General features: G+C 43.2%; 1 protein-coding gene across 2 annotated transcripts in view; it reads right to left on the bottom strand.

Moving 5' to 3' along the window:
- The window catches only part of PDE8B (phosphodiesterase 8B), a 252,611-nt gene that overhangs the window by 179,253 nt on the left and 53,977 nt on the right, over window positions 1–19,381 (bottom strand). The window contains exon 1 of one of the 2 annotated variants that reach the window (XM_034656402.1): window positions 5,922–5,940. The exons of the other annotated variant lie outside the window; for it this stretch is intronic. Coding sequence (XP_034512293.1) covers window positions 5,922–5,927 — 6 coding nt within the window. The 5' untranslated portion in view covers window positions 5,928–5,940. Of the gene's footprint in view, window positions 1–5,921; window positions 5,941–19,381 lie in introns of those variants that run through there. 2 annotated transcript variants of the gene reach the window in all.

Here is a 19,381-nt window from a genome sequence, read left to right as displayed (position 1 = left end):
GAAATGCATGATGGCATGCCCATGAGGCCAGCCCTGCCTATGGCATACCCAGGAGATGGAGCACACTAGAAACTTCAATTTATCCACAGGGAGGAAACAAACATCTGAAATCAGCAGAAACCTGGCCAGAGAAGAGAGGTGGCAGCAGAACAGATGAAGATCACCTCCAGAAAGAGCTTTCTACCCTGAGTGTGGAAATACCGGAAAGAAACCTGAGACTTAGGTGCAGGGGAAACAAAAGGGGGGGCCGAAAAGTTCACAGGACCAAAGATGGCAGTCTTGTGTGGGCACCATTTCCAGAGGGAGGATGGTAACTTGGGAGGTCACATCCTCCCAAAGCTTGATGGTTAAGGGGGAAAAAGAAGAAGTCCATTATAGAAATTCAGGGTCCTTTGGAAAGAAAACAGAGCCACAAAAACAGAAGACACATCAACCCTCCCTCTCTCCCCAAAAGGCACCATTGATGAAAGAAGCACTTCCCTGAACAGAGAGAGGAAGGCACACATAAACTAAGAAAGCTAGTGGGCTCTCACTTCTGTTGGCAAAGTCAACCAGTCATTGCTTGTCCAGCCAGGAAAGCAGAAGATATTTCAAGATGAACAGAAAATGGCAGATGTGAAAGAAATCAATCAACCTTGAAGAACTAACAGTGATAAAAAGAAAATTAATTCTGATTATGATTCCTTTCAAGTTACAATGAATGTTCCAACCATTATTCAACTGTATTTCAGAAGTAGCAACTTGATAGAAAAGAAAAGAAAAACAAAACAAAACAAAACAAAAAACAAAGACTGGAAGATCAGTCCCGTTCTGAGAAAGGCAAAAGGAAACTAAGTGCGTGCGTCATTACACACCTGGTGTTGGGGGTTTGGTATAAAAATACACTGCCTGCAGAAAAGAAGCAGTGAAAAAAACCATGAGAGATGGGGATCTTGAAAGATAGCACCAACCTATCATTCTTCAGAGCAATTATTTCCATTTTTTTCTTTAGTGACTAAATTTTCTAAATTGAAAAGCATTTATTCAAATAGTTCTGAGAGCTTTTCTACATTTGAGACTGTTTTTCATGTGGCTGTTTTCTGAGAACAATTCATATCTACTTTAAAATTAAGAGATTCACAATGTCCAAGGTATCTCTCAATTTCTGAAGAGTTAACACACAAAGTTCTTTCAAGGAGTCCCAGTGTATGTAGTCTGGTTGCTAAGCAACAGAATTCTTTTGGAACTGCGACCCACAATGGATGAGAAATGGATCCGAAAGGTATATTATAAAATTTTCCAAGTCAAGATATAATCATAAAGATCACATCGATATTAACAAAAACACATAAAATACCAAACACTCAAACTTCCTGACAGTCCACTCAACAATCACATTAAATCTATCCATTTACGAGTTATGTATATATCAATTTAAATGAGAGAAAAATACCATCTTTTCATATAATGCATTTGTGACCAATGATGCCCCCTAAGGTTGCCCTTCTGTAAAGGTCAGTTTCAAGTTTCACCTCAGAGCTGTACAAGGAAACTTCAGGTTACAGGTTTCCCCCAATATCTAAAAGTAGAGCATGTCTCTGAAACCTTTAGAAGCCAAAATGGCAAAAGTGAAGAAGCAATTATCATTAATTTATATGAGAAATTTTTTTGAGCATCTCCAGACCCCCAAAATAACCTCTCTTAGGCTTTTCTGATACCTTAGGACACATCTTGCTAACAGATGCACAAAATAAATCACAATACAACACAGATGTTCACAGACACAGTTCAAGGCCATGGTGGCCTGATGCTCAGATGCTGAGTGTAGTTTCCGGGGAAGGAGATTGCCCCCCCAACCCCCACCCCACCCCACGGCTGGAGGTGCGCGCTGTCTCTATAAGGGCTGGCTTCGGAACAAACACTGAATGCTGTTTTTGTCTTTCACCTTCTTTTCATAAAAATGAAAATCCTCTTTGGATTTCTTTTGTTTATGGAAGACAGGGACTAATGCTGGTCTTTCATAAAAGGGAAGTGGCCTAATGCAAACTTTCGAAAAGCAGGGATACTTGTATCCTAAGCTTTTACTCCAAAACTTGTGCTCCAGCCTTCTAGGCTGCCTTTAGAAAATGATGACAAATGAAGAATGCTGAAAGATAACTATATTCAGAGTAAGTTGTCCTCATGCCAACGAAATGTCAAATGAATAGAATGAATATATATGTGGGGCAATCTTCAATTTCTTTCTCTCTCATACTTGGAAAGCTTCTCTAAGAAGCAGAATGAAAATGTTAAAATTTTGAGAGCCTTTTACCAGTCCTTTGGGGGCCAATCCTTCAATGATGGGAATTTGGAATCTAAGGATGTAAAGGGGGAAAACTGCTACAAAAATACACATTAATAACATGAAATGGGAGTTATCACAGTCAACTATTTTTCTCTGCAACCTCACTTGCATTAAAAATTAGGTGTCTCCAGGTAAAGAACATATTTTTCAAGCATTACCTCATTACTGCAATGATTTATCCTTTAAAATGTATACCTATCCATACTAACATCACAACATACTTGGAACATTGTTTTCTTCATAATTGCTTTGAGCCAATATATTCATATATGAAAACACAAGCTGCCCTCACAAGAGTGCTTCATGTCTCCCTAAAACAAGTGTGTTCCCTCCTGTTCCTTGTACACTGATTAATGTTCTTACTGCCTTTTTACTGAGTTGCATTTATAAGGAAAAAGTCAGTTCTATCACATAAATGGTATTTGCTCTCCAAAAATATAATGCTGTAGGATAGGATGTGAAGTCATAAAAGACTAAACTGGTAAATTGGAAAATGGAAAGGTTGAAATAGGAATTATCTACTCAAACTCTAATGCTTTGAAGATGGTAACAGAAAAATTAATGAAAATGTTGATCTGGAATGCTTTTTTTACCAAAGCACCAGCTATCAATCACCAAAAAAAACTTCTCACACCTCAAAGGCTACCTCTTGCAGGAGGGAGGATGAAATAGTTATGGCTATCCCCTTCCAGAGTATCAACGCCTTTCTACTCATTCCTAGGAAAGGAAATGGGCAGATACAAAAGTATCTTCCTCAAACAAACACCAATTAACAGGGCCACCAATCTTGCTGCATCCAAATCAGAATAGGGAATTGCAACCCTAGTAATGGGAAACTAGGAAATGAGGACCAATTCCCAATAAGGACAATGAAAAATACCAAATAAGATATTATAAAACATCCTCTCAAAGGCCTCAAAGAAGTATCAATATAGTGAGGAATTACTGGGCCAAACTCTAGAAGATCAGAACCCAGTTGGGTAAGTGTACTATCAAGGAGTATTTCCTAATGTAAAACAAAATTGTGAAACTGAGCTTCTTATTTTAAAAGATTCAAGGGGAAAAGAAAATTAAGGCCAAGGCTAGGGCCCCAAAGGTGGAGAATGTAGTGAATAACCAGCCCCAAAGGGGAAAAGAGTGAGCTGAAGCAAACCTGCCCTTGGGCAGACTCGAAGCCTGCTTTGCACCAACTAGGTGATCCAGGGAATCTGAAGCCTTGAGCTCAGATTAAGCCAGTCAGCACCACAACCACCGACCCTTAGTGGAAGCAGAAGAAAGGCTCTGAAGGATGATAACCTGGCACGTGTAACAATATAAATGAGAACCCATACAAATAAGAGAAATAGAGACAGCCTTCACGTTTTCAAATTATTAGATACAGACAGTAACGCAACTATACTTACATCAAAGATATTGAAAGCAAAGCCTGAAATTTTCAGAAGAGAATTGAAAATTATATTTTAAAAAGTGATTTGGTAGACCTAAAAAAGAACCAAACAAAAATTCTAGAACTATGGAAAAAAGTTATCAAAATTAATAAATCAGTAGAAAGATTTAACAGCAGATAAGCTACAAATGAACAGAGAATTACTAAAGTAAAAAATGTCAGAGAAACTATCCAGAATATATCACAGAAAGACAAGACGATGGAAGAAGGAACAAGAGACACGTGGCAGAGAAAGTCCAACGTGTATTTACTTGGAGTTCAAGGACAGGGGTCAGAAGATGAGGGAGAAGCAACACGTGAAGCGGTCAAAGTTGAGGCCATTTTAGAACCACTAGAAGACATCAGTACACGGACTTAGAAGGACTAACAATTCCCAAGCAATCTAAATAAGAAGAGATCCACACCTACACACATCGCAGTGACACTGTAGAAAACTAAAGACAAAAAAAAAAAAATCTTAAGAGCAGCCAGAAGAAAAAATACAGATGACCTTCAAATGAATCACCCTCAGAATAGACACTTCTCGGCAGCAAGAGGGGAAGCCAGGAAGACAGTGGAGTGATATCTTCAGGGTGCTGAAAGAAGATAACCGCCAAACCAGAATTCCATATGCAGTGAAAATATGTTTCAAGAGTGATAGTGCAATAAGGATATTTTTAAACAAAAATAGAGTTTGCCAGTAAGGACCCAAACCAAAAGAGATAGGGGTGCTCTTCAGGCGGAAGAAAAATTGTCCCAGGTGGAAGGAATGTAAGAAGTAACAAACAAAAAGGGACACAGGTGGCTGGACCTCAGTAACACTGACTGCAGAATGCAGTAAGATCTCAAGAGGCTTAACATGTCCAGGGAAACAACACGTAGGACAATAGCGTGTCAGCCAAGCGGAGATAAGCCTTCTGTGTTACTGGAGGCAGGAGCGCTGCTGACTCACTTTTACACTTTGGTAAGTTAGAGGTGCAAACTCTATTTTCTCTGGTAACCAAGAAAAGATGAGAAACACATTACTGGGAGGGGGAATCAAACGACTAAAAAAAAAAAAAACAAAACAAAAAACCCAAAATGCAATCCATCTAAAAGAAGGCAAGAAAGGAGGGAAACAAAACAGATGGAACAAACAGAAAACCAAAAAAAGTGGTAGATTTAAACCCAAATATATCAGTGATTACATTAAAATATAAATAGAATAAACGAAAGTTGGTAATGGAATCATAAAGCTTTAGAATTAATAGGGGCTTTAAAGCTATTCTAAACTCCAGATTTCACCTCTCTCCCCTGTTTAACCCTACTGCTATTAGGATAACATCTAAATTCCTAAGCACTCCTCTTGTGCAGGGCTGCCTGCCTTTCCTAACTCCTTTTTCACCCCACTTGGTGTCCCACAGGACAGCTATCTGAGGGGCTGTGAAATGTTCGGTAAAATCTAAAAGACAATGCAAACTTTGATGATATTGTATGTTTTGTGATTGCCTTGGTAAATTAAGTTAATTAGTTAAAATATCCTGATACTGGATAATTAACCTCGACCACTTATTGTGCAATTCCACAAGACCAGAATCACGTGCACTTCATTCATTTTGTAAACTTGATACCAGAGTGCCTGGCACATAGTAAGTACCCAACAGCTGACAAATGAATGAACTACATTAATGTGGGATGCTGCCCAGCTAATAAGTCTCGTTGGCCCACATTAGCTTGCAAGTTATATAGATCAAAGCTGATGCCCGGAAGGCCTGGAAGTGCTACAACCAATGTTCTCAGTCTCCTCCTATGTGATCATCACCATGGCCATTACCATCCTACCTAATCCTCCATACAGCTCATTGTGGGTAAGGGCCTGTGCCTAGGAACTTTTCATATATTAAATTGCTGACTACTCCTAACAACCCTGTAAGGTGGGTACTGCTACTACTCCCATTTTATAAATGAAGAAACCAAGGCACAAATAAGTTAGGGAAACTTGCCCAAGGCTACAGGACAAACAAATGGCAGAGAGGGGCTATGAACCTGGGCAGTCTGACTCCAAAGTCCACGCTCTTAGCTATTGCTCCCAAAAAGCTTCCCTAGTTATCGAACTGTCTGTAAGAACACACAATGTGGCTGAATGATGCTACTAAAGATGGCTATTTAATCAAGAGTACCTGTATTACGTACTTTCATAACTTGACCGAGAAGGAAATGCACCGCGTGATGTTCAGCCAAAATGCACTCGCAGAATCACGCTACAGCGCCTGTAGCCTTTCCTATCCTCTCCCTGCACCTGCAAAGAGAGAACTCAGTGGCCCCGGAAACATGTCTTGTTCTCTGGAGTTGTCCGCGAAGCCCAAGCCCACCAGCGACCCAGGCTGAGAAGTCAGTACAAGATGATTATGAATCATCCAAAGCTACGAAGAGGCTGAGCCCTCCCCAGACCCCACCCCACTGTTGGGTTGGAGAGGGGGCTATCACTGGGCAGGCAAGTGCAGAAGTTATTGTCACGTGGGAAAGCAGCCTCTGCCTCCACCCAGGGAGAGCCACGCTGATGAAGACGGGAAGGAATCCAACACCTCCAGAGGACTTGCTCTTTACAAAGATGGACACTTCACACAGAAGCACAGGACGCAGGGGAAGTGTGACCCAGGTCCCCCATCTTCACACAGCTCAGGGGCAGGAGGGCCTCACCCGGCCCCTGAATCACCAAAGACAGAGAAAGGCAAGGGCTCCATCAACAGTGAGCAAGGATTTTTGAATCATACGACCTCGTCTTTACTCCCAACTTTCAAAGAGAAAAATCTTCAGCAAGGTGTTCAACCACTCTATTTGTTCCTTTGTAAAAGTTGGTTCATTTCCCACCTAAGGAGCCTAGCTCAGAGCCTGATGAAAAGGAGACGTGCAATGACCGTGAGTTTCTCATTCCTCCTTCCAGTTGGCCAGCATGTCCACAGGTGCACGCCTGTCCCCTAGACATTAGTCTTCTTGTGTTGTTTGTGCTTATGCTGTTCTTTTTGAAACCGAGGTAACTGAGAACGGCAGTAATGTCATAATTGTGTAACGGGGAGGTATGCACGAAGCCTGACCACCAGAAGGAACCTCTGCACACTTCTTCTTATACGAGGCCTGCACCAACCTGTAATTGCTGTTTTTGTTTTCACAAGCCTTCCTGTTCTCCAAAGAATCAAATCCAAGCCTGCAGACGCTTTAGCCACATGACTTCTTACGTGCTGGAAAACTTGCCCTAAAAACGTAATTCCTTTCGTTCTCACCAGTGGATAACCAAGTGCCTCTCCAGTGGCGTGCTTCAGGTGACCAAGAGCAGACAGCCTCGACTGTTGAGAAGTCTGGATGCTGCTCGGGCCTCCCCCAATTCTCCTTACTCTGCATAGTAATTGCTGCAAATGCGGCATGTTGCATCCCACACATTTCTGAGACATCCATTACTTCAGAAAATGCTGTCAGGTAAATTAAGGACAAAGACGAAACTTTAGTTCTAAATTTTCCTGCTTTCTCCTGGAGTTACAGCACTTTACTTTAAAGTCTTTTTTGCCACTTGGTAGACGCGGCCATCAGAGGATGTGCACTATGGCCTAGAGCCAGGACAACCCCGTCTAAGAGTCAGAGGCCAGGCTAGTGCTCGACTTTGCCACTTACAAGCTGTGTGCCCTTTCAGCGTCTCAACTTCTCAGAGCACAGATTTCCTTACATCTCACAGTAACACGGCACAGCTGTGATGAGTAAGTGAAGTGTTTATGGTGTTATCTTTGGTAAACAGAAAAGAATTAAATGCAGTTTTCCCTGTGATGAAAATATGGGCCATTCTACATGCTACTTATTTGGATAGAATTTATTAACTACTAGGGGCACCATTTGGAAAATTCCGCTTGTGCTGTTGAAGATGTAATAGTCTTAGCAGCCAGGTCCTAGGTATATTGACAAATGAACACTGGGAAGCCAAGTGCATTAGTCAGTGCAGGCTGTGTAACAAAAACCACAGACTGAGGGCTCAAAACACAGAAATTTTTCTTGCAGTTCTAGAGGCTGGAAAGTCCAAGATCCAAGTGCTGGTACATTTGGTTTCTGGTGAGACTCCTCTTCCTGGCTTGCTGCCTTCTCATTGTGTCCTCGCAGGGCAAAGAGAAGCATGAGCTCTCTGATGTCTCACTGATATGGACACTAATCCTACCTGATCAAGGCTCCATTTTTAGGACCACATTTAACCTCAATCATCTCCATAAAAGCTCCATCTTCAAGTCACGGTGGGGGGTAGGGTTTCAACATATGAATCTGGGGGAGGGGCACATAATTCAGTGCCTAGCACCACGTTTGATGTGTCAGTTTTCAGAGGTTTTCCGGCATAACTAGAGATCCTTTCCCCACAGATCCCTGAGCTTCTGCAAGTGCACCTACCATGCTGTCTGTGTGGCCTTCACACCTTTACTTCATTACAGTAGATGCACATGGAATCTTTTCCTGTAGGGGTGATGGACACTGGGGGGAGGACGTTTTTGTCACCCAAGGCCAACGGTCATGTTGTGGATGAGGAATTGATCGAAGCTCATGAAACAAGCTACTTTAATTTGGGGTTTTGATTTACTCCTTGAAGATATGAAGCACACCACTCACTGGCCAGTTGTGCTCCCTCCTTGCTCCCTGTAAGAAAGGAGGCTCCTGGTGCCTCTGCACCTTGGCTAAACAATACTCATTGACTTAACCAATGTTTTCTGGGAATTGACCACAAGCCAGGTACTGTTCTGGGCCGTGGGGATCCAACAGTGAATGACACAGGCAACAATCTCTGCCCTCTGGCAGGGCTGGCCGTCTAGTTAACGCTGATTACCCCTCAACTTTCCGTCCTTGTGCTCAGTTTCAGAGTCAGAGCTGGGTTTGGAAGCCCAGCTAGGGACTGGGTGTGACTCTGGGACATCGCTTCACCTCTCTGCACCTCTGTTTTCTCAGATATGCTACGGGGAAGGGCAGGCATGGTCCAGACATGCTGTTAACTCAAACAGCACCATGTGAGTAACAGGCTTTGGATTTTTCTCTGTTTGCCTACTTGGAACCTCAGATTTCCTGCATGGGTCCCTGGACAGCATATTTTGGGAGAGGGGCAGAAAGGACCTATAATGGTCAGACTCAGGATATAACTTCCGCCTTTCTTGAGAGAAACAAAATCTCTCCAGAATGCTGGCCCCCAAGGAGGAACAGGGACACATTTTACCCTAGATTCAGGAAAGGGACTCCCCCAGATGTATAGGACAACTCTGCAGGGATTTCGTAAGGATTAATGATGCTAGCAGAACCCCTAGCAGAGGCCTGGCACGTGGGACATGCTGCATTAAAGAGATACTGATGAGGGGCGCCTGGGGGGCTTAGTTGGCGAAGCATCTGCCTTCGGCTCAGGTCATGATCCCAGGGTCCTGGAATCGAGCCCCGCATCAGGTTCCCTGCTGCGCAGGAAGCCAGCTTCTCCCTCTCCCTCTAACCCTCCCCCAGTTCGTGCTCTTTCTCTCCCTCTTTCTCAAACAAATATATAAAACCTTAAAAAAAGAGAGAGACAGAGGTACTGATGAATACATGAGACGGTCTCACCCAGGACACACGAGTTCCCCACAGAGCATGGCTCTACCTCCCTAGTGGACTAAGAGCCATGGCTGTGGCCCTGTATGGCCGTTGGGAATGCCGTCATAGTGACACAACACGCAGGGAGGCCCACGTGAGAACGACACAGCCCGAGTTTGGGATCCTGAGGGCCCAGGCACCAGGGCAGTGCTGGCGTCATGGCTCCTGCGCGGAGCCCTGGAGTAGAGGCAGGAGCCTTGCAAAGAGTCCGGGGTAGGGAGCTGATGGCCCAGGAGAAGGAAGGGAAATGTATGCCTGTGTGTCCCTATGCTGGGGATGGAGGGTCTCAGGAAGCCACAGGTCTCATAATTCTGAGGGTGGGATGTTACCCAGAGGCCAAGTTTTGGGGGCTACTAGGGCTCTGTAGTACCTGGCCTAGAGAAAATTGTCCACGACACAAGGATGAACACTAACTATCTTTTCTGGGCATTATATTTATATATAAAGCACTGTTCACTTGTTCTATAATCCTTCAAACAACCTATGAGGGGGATACAGAAATGAAGGCACAGACAGGTTCAGTAAGTTGCCCAAGGTCACACAGGTGGTAGTTAGCAGAGTGGAAACCAAACCCAGAGCCTGAGAAGCTCTTACTGGGAAGTACATCAACCTGCTCGCTGCCCCCCTCTCCTCAGGGAAGCTCCGAACCGTCCGAAGGAGCTCACGGTTCCCCAGCCTCTGGCGGAAGAGCGCGGGCTGCCTACATGTTCCTGTAAAGGCCCAGAGAGTCAGCATTTTTGGCTTTGCGGGCCACCTGGTCTCTGTCACAACTACGCCACTCAGCCACTGCGGCGTCAAGTCAGCCGTAGACAATGCGGAAATGAATGAGCGCGGCTCTGTTTCAATAAAACATTAGTTATGTTCACTGCGATTCAAATTCCATATAATTTTCACCTGTCACAAAAAATGTTCTTCTTCCACTTTTTTCCCCCCACTATTTAAAAAACGGAGAAGTCTTTCTTAAGCTATAAGCCGTACAAAAACAGGCGGCGAGTCAGATTCGTAATGGCCAAAGCCCGCACCTCCCCGCAGCGTAGATGCAACTAAGGGTGACTCTGCCCTTGTTTCCCCAGCCCTGGCCTCGGAGCGCGGGGGGCGGGGGGGCGTCCCCACGAACAACCTGACTGCCCTGGGCCCCTGAGAGGCACGAGTTATGTGTGGATCAACAAGGTCGATCTGCAGATCAAGCATGCCGCGTGATTAAGCCACCAAATAACCTAGAACACGCTCCTGTTTTTATATTATGACCAGTTGAGGAGGAAACCAAAAAGGTGGTGGGAGAGAGAAGGAGGGATATAAACTACACGGTGGTAAAAACACAGATTTAGTCAGAATGAATATTAGGTAACCCGAAGCCTCCGTTTCCTTTTCTATAATATACCACGTCCCGGGGCTGCCTTGAAGACGAGAGCAGATAACGCGTACAGGACGGAAGCACACACAGCCTCCCCCATGGGATGAAGACCAAAGAGAAGGGGAGATGAGGCAGGCATAGGAGGCCCAAGGAGGACCACCTCACTCCGTTGTCTGAGCTCCGACCTCCCTAAGGACAGGCCTTGTCTTCTTAATGATCAGCGACTCGGATACTCAAGGAGTAGTTGGTGGTAGTGTTGACGAAGAGGAGGAAGAGGAGGGGGAGGACGTTACCCACCCGCCTCCCAGAAGAATCTCATGCTTTGCATACAAAGTCATTGAAAGGTTACAAAGCTTTTTGATGGAGATGCTCTGGTTTTGATTTGACTGATATTTTAATAGAAAACTTAAAACGGAAGGGGCTGCTGTCTTTCCTAAAGTCTCACTAGTAAAGTCTAACCACGATAAACTGGACTTCCAAACCACACTTTATTATTTTGCCGGATTAGAAGTGGATCTAGCTTATTTCAAGGGTTTACACGTGGCTTAATTCCAGACAGCCCTGGACCCCCCACTATTTGGTTTGTTTTCATCTACTAGCCTCCACAACTAGTAATCCTTGTAACACACTTTATAACACGGGGATGTAGATGAAATACGTTTAGGTCATATCTGTTAACTTCTCCTTAGGCACCTTTGCTGATGATACCTGGTCATCTCTCCTTTCTCTAATTCTCTCTGTAATTAGAGGGTCTGCGCCAGTGTTTTCTCTCCTTCACTGGATAACTTTAGTGTGGGAAGTAACATCCTATCTTTCTGAAATTAAAATTCCCACTATCAATGAAAATAGCCCCATCTCTTATGCCTGTGTGACTTAGAAACTTTCCACCTGTCTTTGTAACACACACAGGCTCCTCCAGCTTCAGATCTTTTGTGAAGGTCTCGGGGGAGGTTAAGCATGTTCCTGTTCAGAACTCTCACTCCTGCAATAACCCAGGCTCGTCTCTCCAGAATGCTCTTCTACTTGGGTGGCTTTTAAAGCCTGTTTATTTATCGCTGCTACTGGTCCATCATCCCCTGGGAACACAATGTCTTGTAGGGGGGGGTCCTCGAGCTAGAGAACAAAATGCAGCACTTGGACATCAGTCTATCCAAGTCCATCCAAATTTAAGTGGTTTTGTTTCCTTCACCAGTACTTTTCCTGTGATTCTTCCATTTCACAAGCTCTCCAGTGACAGCACAGAAGTTAAAATGAAGCTTTTTTTTTTTTTTTTTGCATTTTGTTTTAGTCATTCAACTGAGAGTTTTTCAGAAGGGCAATTTAAGTTTTATTTATTTTTTTTAAAGATTTTATTTATTTATTTGACAGAGATAGAGATAGCCAGCGAGACAGGGAACACAAGCAGGGGGAGTGGGAGAGGAAGAAGCAGGCTCACAGCGGAGGAGCCTGATGTGGGGCTCGATCCCGTAACGCCGGGATCACGCCCTGAGCCGAAGGCAGACGCTTAACCGCTGTGCCACCCAGGCGCCCCGCAATTTAAGTTTTAATTAAAACTTGGGGCTCACAGGAGGACTTGTAGACTGGATTTTACTCATGTATAAATAAGCTTAGCCCACAGTATAACAGAGCATACTTCTGCCTTTTCACTGGTCAAATAATCCTATACCAACATCTTCGCAGCACAGGGGGCAAGTTATTAAAAATTTCCAGTAAAGTATGCACTATAAAATGTCATGCCCACATTTAAATTATTCAAAAGCATCTGAATTTCAATTAACTAAGCAAACAATTATTTAGTGCCCATTTAATGCAAAAGACCAATAAGCATATAAAAAGGAATAAAGAGAAATATAGAATTCTTACCTTCAAGAGTTTCCTCATTTGCATTTTTACAAAATAAAAATATTTTGCCTTTCAAATACAGATTTCCAAATACGGAGGAATAAAATATTTAAGAAGACTTTTGAATAATATATAATTACAACCAGACAACATTTTGATACATATGCTTACAAAACTTCCTAGGAAGTGATCAAACTGTTATTCATTTCAGTAAATACATACTGATTTTTTAAATATAAAAATGAAGGATGAAAAAGAGAAGAGTAAGACAGCTGCAAACAAGAATTGCAATTAACAGGGATGCCTGGGTGGCTCAGTCGGTGAAGCGTCTGCCTTCAGCTCAGAGTGGTGATCCCCCGGTCCTGGGATCGAGTCCTGTATCAGGCTCCCTGCTCAGTGGGGAGACTGTCTCTCCTTCTGCCTGCCACTCTATCTCTCTCTCTCATGCTCTCTGACAAATAAATAAAATCTTTAAAAAATAATAAAATAAGCTATTAAAAAAAAAAAGAATTGCAGTCAACAGAGGAAAGAACAGCCCTTGAAAAGAAAGAAGTCTTTGTCCAGGGCGCTCACTAGTATGCCACCTTTGGAGGGGCAGCTCTTGGGTGAAACATCCAGAAGACTGGGTGAGAGGCTTACCATAACTCCACCACCTACACGCCACTGCTTATCTTCAGTAAGTACTGATGGTAACTCATGATAACATTCATTCTTTTTTTTTAATGTTTTTTATTATATTATGTTAGTCACCATATAGTACATCCCTGGTTTCCGATGTAAAGTTCGATGATTCACTAGTTGCGTATAACACCCAGTGCACCATGCAATACATGCCCTCCTTACTACCCATCACCAGTCTATCCCATTCTCCCACCCCCCTCCCCTCTGAGGCCCTCAGTTTGTTTCTCAGAGTCCATAGTCTCTCATGTTTCATTCCCCCTTCTGATTACCCTCCTTTCTTCATCCCTTTCTTCCCCTACCGATCTTCCTAGTTCTTATGTTCCATAGATGAGAGAAATCATATAATTGTCTTTCTCTGCTTGACTTATTTCACTTAGCATTATCTCCTCCAGTGCCGTCCATGTTGCAGCAAATGTTGAGAATTTGTTCTTTTTGATAGCTGAGTAATATTCCATTGTGTATACGGACCACAACTTCTTAATCCAGTCATCTGTTGAAGGGCATCTCGGCTCCTTCCACGATTTAGCTATTGTGGGACAATGCTGCTATGAACATTGGGGTGCATATGGCCCTTCTCTTCACTACGTCTGTATCTTTGGGATAAATGATAACATCAAATACCTATTCAAATACTTTCCTTAGCAGAAATATAGTTCAAAGCATATTGCTCTTGAAACTCAAGGAAGAACATTAATGGATGTTCAATATGAACTGAAATATTGAGAGGAGGAGAGTAGTTAGATGCCACTTTTAAAAAAGATTAGAAGTAATTGGAGGCAGTAAATAGGCATGATCATTTACTTATGTCACAAAACAATCCTAGTAAGAGTAATTGCTAATATTTAGTAAGCAGCATATGAAGAACATTACCTGCATTACCTCATTGAATCACACAGCAACTGTGTCATGGAAACACTATGATTATCATCCATTTACCCATGAAGAAATGGGGGTTGGGGATGTTCAGTAGCTTGACCAAGGTCGCAGCTCCCAACCACCTTCCGTGCCTCTCTCATGGGAAAGAGCAAGTTCACATCAGCCATCTGATGATTTCTCTGGGGAAATGGGAAAGCTACATTGATTTGCTGAAGAAACCACAAGCATCTGGCCAACTTGCATTTCAGATTTTGCTTTTAAAGTTTCCAAAGTTATCATTTAAAAAACAGAGCTACTATAGCTGCTAAAATGCCTCTGGAAAAAACACCCGCAAGAACCCACTGCCTTGCTCACTGTCACTACAAACAGCAACAGAACACTTTCTTACAGTTCAAATCCTTCCTTAACTTGATCCAACACCAAACTCACACATGGCGCATACCAACAAGCCTCCCAGAAAACAGCTGGAGGGTCTGGTTCTGGGTAAGAGGGAGTAAGCACACTGCATTTCCTCTCTCTCACCTAATGCAATTATAGAACCTGGACAGAACGCATGCAGCAGTTACTTGCGAACCTTGAAAAGTAAATACTAGCAGGTGGATTGGAGAAGACAACCAGAAATCAAAGTATCATCAAACTAGTGATGAGTTGATCATTTTCTCCTCACTGGTATCCATTGGCCTGTATTCAGCGCAGTCTGAAAACCATTAGTGCTCTCAAAATAAGCTCCAGAAGACGCTCTAGTTCTGGCTCAAAGAATGGGAAAGGGGTTTCCTAACACTTGCAGGAAGGTGGGGGAGAGACTTCCCATTTTAAAAAAATCTTCCTCCATTTTCTCATGTCCCAGCCTTCAAGCGATCCTGCGAAAGCAGCAGCAGGAATCCACAGGAGACTAAAACTCTAAAGGAAGAAAACGTTTCTCTCGAATCAGAGAAGCTGTGTCTAGAGAGGGTGTTATGATTGCTCTTTTTTCTCCCTCCACCCTCCCATCACTTGACTCCGAATGTGGCCACAGTTATGGCAAATGTGCAGCAGAGTGAGGTAAAGAAAGGTCCAGAGCTCAGTCCAGAGGACCAAGAAGGGGAGCCCTAGAGAGCTTAAAAAAAAAAAAAAAAAAAAAAAAAAAAAAAAAAAAAAAAAATAAGCGTTGCAAAGAAGGAAGAGCTTGGAAAAGCAAAACCATAAAGCTGTTTATGTACTCTTGGGGTCACCTCCACGTTGCACACACATGGATCTCATGCTAAAGAGCATACCATGGACTTTGGCAAGTAATTTATGAGACAGAGCCCCTCCCAGGTGACAGACTGGCCACTGGGTGGCATCCACACCAGACTATGCAAAGAGCATTGTAAAGTCTTTGGACATGGAACTCACATGGAAACCACAACTTGCTGAAGATGAATAGGAATTTGTAGCCTGAACCCAATTGGGTTGATTCTGTGCTGAAGCAAAAATATCAAGATTCACCATAAGATTTAATCAAGATACAAAGTCTGATAATACAATCCAAAATTCTAGACATAAGAACCAGGGAAGTGACAACTTGCATGGGAAAAGATAATCGAAAGATGCAAACATCTAGATGACAAAGATGCTAGAATTATCTAACAAAGGCTTTAAAGCAACTATCACAAATACAGTTCAATAAGGGTTAACACTTGAAACAAATATAAAGGTAGAAAGTCTCAGCAAAGAACAGAAGATAAAAAGAAGAACCAAATGAAAATTTTAAAAATGAAAGAATAACCAAAGTGAAAAAGTAGCTATATTGGTTCGATATTAGAATGGAGATAAAGGAAACAGTCAGTGAACTTACAGATAGATCAATACAAATTATCCAATCTGAACAGCAAAGAGAAAAGACTGAATGAAAGATGAATAGCACAGGGGTGCCTGGGTGGCTCAGTCAGTTAAGTGTCTGCCTTCGGCTCAGGTCGTGATCCCAGGGCTCTGGGATTGAGCCCCACATTGGGCTCCCCGCTCAGCAGGGACTTTGCTTCTTCCTCTGCCCCTCACCGCCTCCCTGCTCATGCTCTCTCTCTCAAATAAATAAATAATCTTAGGGAAAAAATGAATAGCACAATAACACACAGAACATCATGCCGTTGGAGTTTGAAAGGAGAGGAGAAAAAGACTTTGAAGAAATAACAGCTGAAAGATTCAAGAAGCTTAGCAAACAACTACTACACAGAAAAGCAACAAGGATATGGAAGAACTGAACGACACCATCGAACAGCTGAACCTGGCAGACGCTGGTAGAACATGTGCCCCAGCAGACATCATCCCGTTTCTTTCCTTTCCTTTGCAGAAAAACTTCTCAGTACTGGTCTTCATCTTACTTGATCTATTAGCAGCATACTGCGTGGTCACTCACTCTTCTTTGCAACATTACTTTTCACTTGGCTTTCAGGTCACCACCATACTCTCTTCCTCGTACGCAGGGGTCACTGATTCTCAGGCATTGGATTTCCCCTCATTAACCCCATCTCTAAGTGCTGGGCGCCTCTGGACATTGTCTAGTTCCTGGATCTTCTTTCTGTGCACACTCACTCCTTTGGTGACTCCATCCCAGTGCATCTATGTAGCGGCCAGTCTCAAATGTATGTCTACAGGTAGGACTTTGCCCCTGAACCCCAAACCTGTATATTCCATGGTCACTGTAACCTCTCCACAGAGATGTCCAAAAGACAACTCTAATTTAACATATTCAAAACTGGTCTAGACATTATCATCTCTTCTTTAAAAAGTCCTAACCACCACCTCAGTGATTTTGAATTACTCAAGGCAAAAACTTTAGTTTACTCATGGCTCTTTTTCTCAGCATAGAGGCAATAAAATGTTAACAGTCAAAAATAGACTCTGGATCTGGACCACCTCAGTTAGAATCCTATTTTCATCACTAGCTAGGCTGTGACACTGCACAAATTACCTAAACTTTCAGTGCCTCAGTTTCTCACATCTATGGAATGGGGATAATAATGGTACCTACTTCCTCCTAGATTCGCTACAGGAATTAACTGAACTAGTATGTGTAAAGTACTTAGTGAGCATAGACAAACATTGGCTATTACTTTTAATAACATCATCATCACCATCTTATATTCCCACATTTAATCCATCGGAAATTATGTCACCTTGTCTTCGAAATATATTTGGCATTTGACTACTTCTTACTACCTTTGCCGCTACCAATGTCGACCAAGCCGTTGACATTTCTCTCCTGAATTAATCCAAGGAGCTCCTAACTTGTCTCTTCCAGACTATTTTCAATGCAGCAGGCAGAAAAATCCCAGCAAAATAAATCACTCCTCCGGTCAGAACTCTCTAGCGGCTCCTGTCTGGTTTAAAGCAAACATCAGAGTCCTTAGAACAGACAAAACTGACACACGATGTGCCCACCCTTCACCTTTCTGCCCTCCCCTCCCTATTCCCTCTCACGTGTTCCACTCGCCAAACACAGGCCTGCTTGTGGCTTCTCTGCAAATGCAAACACATTCTAGACTCAGGGACTCTGTCTAAGACACTTTTCCCTCCAGGTATCCACATGGCTTTCTCCCTCTCCTCTTTTAAGTCTTATCTCAAAAGTCACCTTCCTGGAAGACCCTCTCTGGCAATACTTCCCAGCAGTTCAGAGCCCAGACTCCATAGTCAGCCAGCCTGGGTTCCAATCCTGACATTGCCACTTCCCGGTGGGGTGACTTTAAGTATGTTACTCACTCACTCTCTGGGCTTCAGGTTCCTCATCTTTAAAAGAACAGTTGTGGCAGCCTAATGCGGTTGTGAGGATTCAGCAAAGTAGCTAAGCAATTAAATTGCTTAGAACAGTGCCTGGTACACGGTGAGGGCTGTCACATTCATTAATCTAAGAAGCTATGCATTATAAGACACGCCATTATTTTACCTGCCACTTCATGAAATAGTGTCAATCGAAGGAGCAGATACTGCCAATTATAAGGTGCATCCCAATTTCAGAGCTGCAGAAATGTTTTTGAACAAGTGCATTTTGACATCAATGATCTTAGTCAGCTCAGGCTGCTGTAACAAAGGGCCATGGACCAGGTGGCTTAACACAATAGACATTTATTTCTCATGGTGCTAGAGGCCAAAGTTCTAGAGCAGGGTGCCAGCATGGTCAAGTTCCAAGGAGAGCACCCTTCCAGGTTGTAGACTGCACTCTTCATTATGTCCTCAAACGGCAGAGAAAAGGGGAGGGAGCTCTCTGGGGTCTCTTTGATAAGGACACCAATCCCTTTCATGAAGTCTCCACCACCGGACCTCATCAAGCAACCAAAAGCTCTATCTCCCAATACCATCACACTGGGGACTAGGATTTCAACACAGGATTGGGGGTGGGGGGACACAAGTATTCAGTCCACAGCAACATTTCTATGTTACTTACTTGTTTTTTTATTGGTAGTCTCCCCAACTAGAATGTGGGCTCTAAGAAGACAGGAACTTTCTCCTTTTTTTTTCTTTCTTTTTTTTTTTTTTTTTTTTTTTTTTTTTTTTTGCTGCTGTAACTCAGTATCTTGAGCATTACCTGACACATATTAGGCCCCCAGTCAATGTGTGCTGAACAAATAATTGAATGAAAGTGTAAGTGAAAAAAGAGAAGAACATGAAGGAAATGTTTCCTACTAATAAGAAGATAAACACAGAATTTCAAGTTGTGTTTAATGAATGGATGGAAGTGGTGAATGAATGACAGCACAAGCTGCGTAAGATTAGGGACTCTGTATTCCCTGGACTGGGGACATAGTCGGCACTCAGCAGTTACTTGCTGCGTAACAGACTGACTGAATGAACGCACTGTTTGTAGTCTCCTGGTCCTTGATCTGTAAGACAGTGAGTCCCCAACAGGATGAGAATAGCATAGCCTAGAGAATCTGATTCCCATGCTGGCAGGCTGAGTGCTGAGGAACACGTGGGAAATGGCAAAATGCTAGACACTTTAGAGCAAAAGCTACTCTGACCACCTCTTCAATTGAATAATATACTACAAGGCCGTGAACAAACTCCAACTTGGAGTTTACACCAGTGCGTGCACGTGCGTGCACACACACACATACATCACCACATACAGGTAGATACTGGAAGGAAGGCAGGGACATGGGTTTATTCTGTGATACAAGAGGGGCCCCTGGGGCAGCTGTGGTGCAAGGTCAATGACAGCCCCTTGGCTTCTGTGGGGTTCCTCTGAGGCTGTTGTAGTGAATGCTGAGGTCAGGAGGACTAAGGGTGATCTTCAGACATGGGGGGGAAGGGG

Source organism: Ailuropoda melanoleuca, chromosome 3 (genome assembly GCF_002007445.2).
Source record: "Ailuropoda melanoleuca isolate Jingjing chromosome 3, ASM200744v2, whole genome shotgun sequence".
NCBI classification, from domain to species: Eukaryota; Metazoa; Chordata; class Mammalia; order Carnivora; family Ursidae; genus Ailuropoda; species Ailuropoda melanoleuca.
This window is presented reverse-complemented; position numbering and strand designations above follow the sequence as displayed.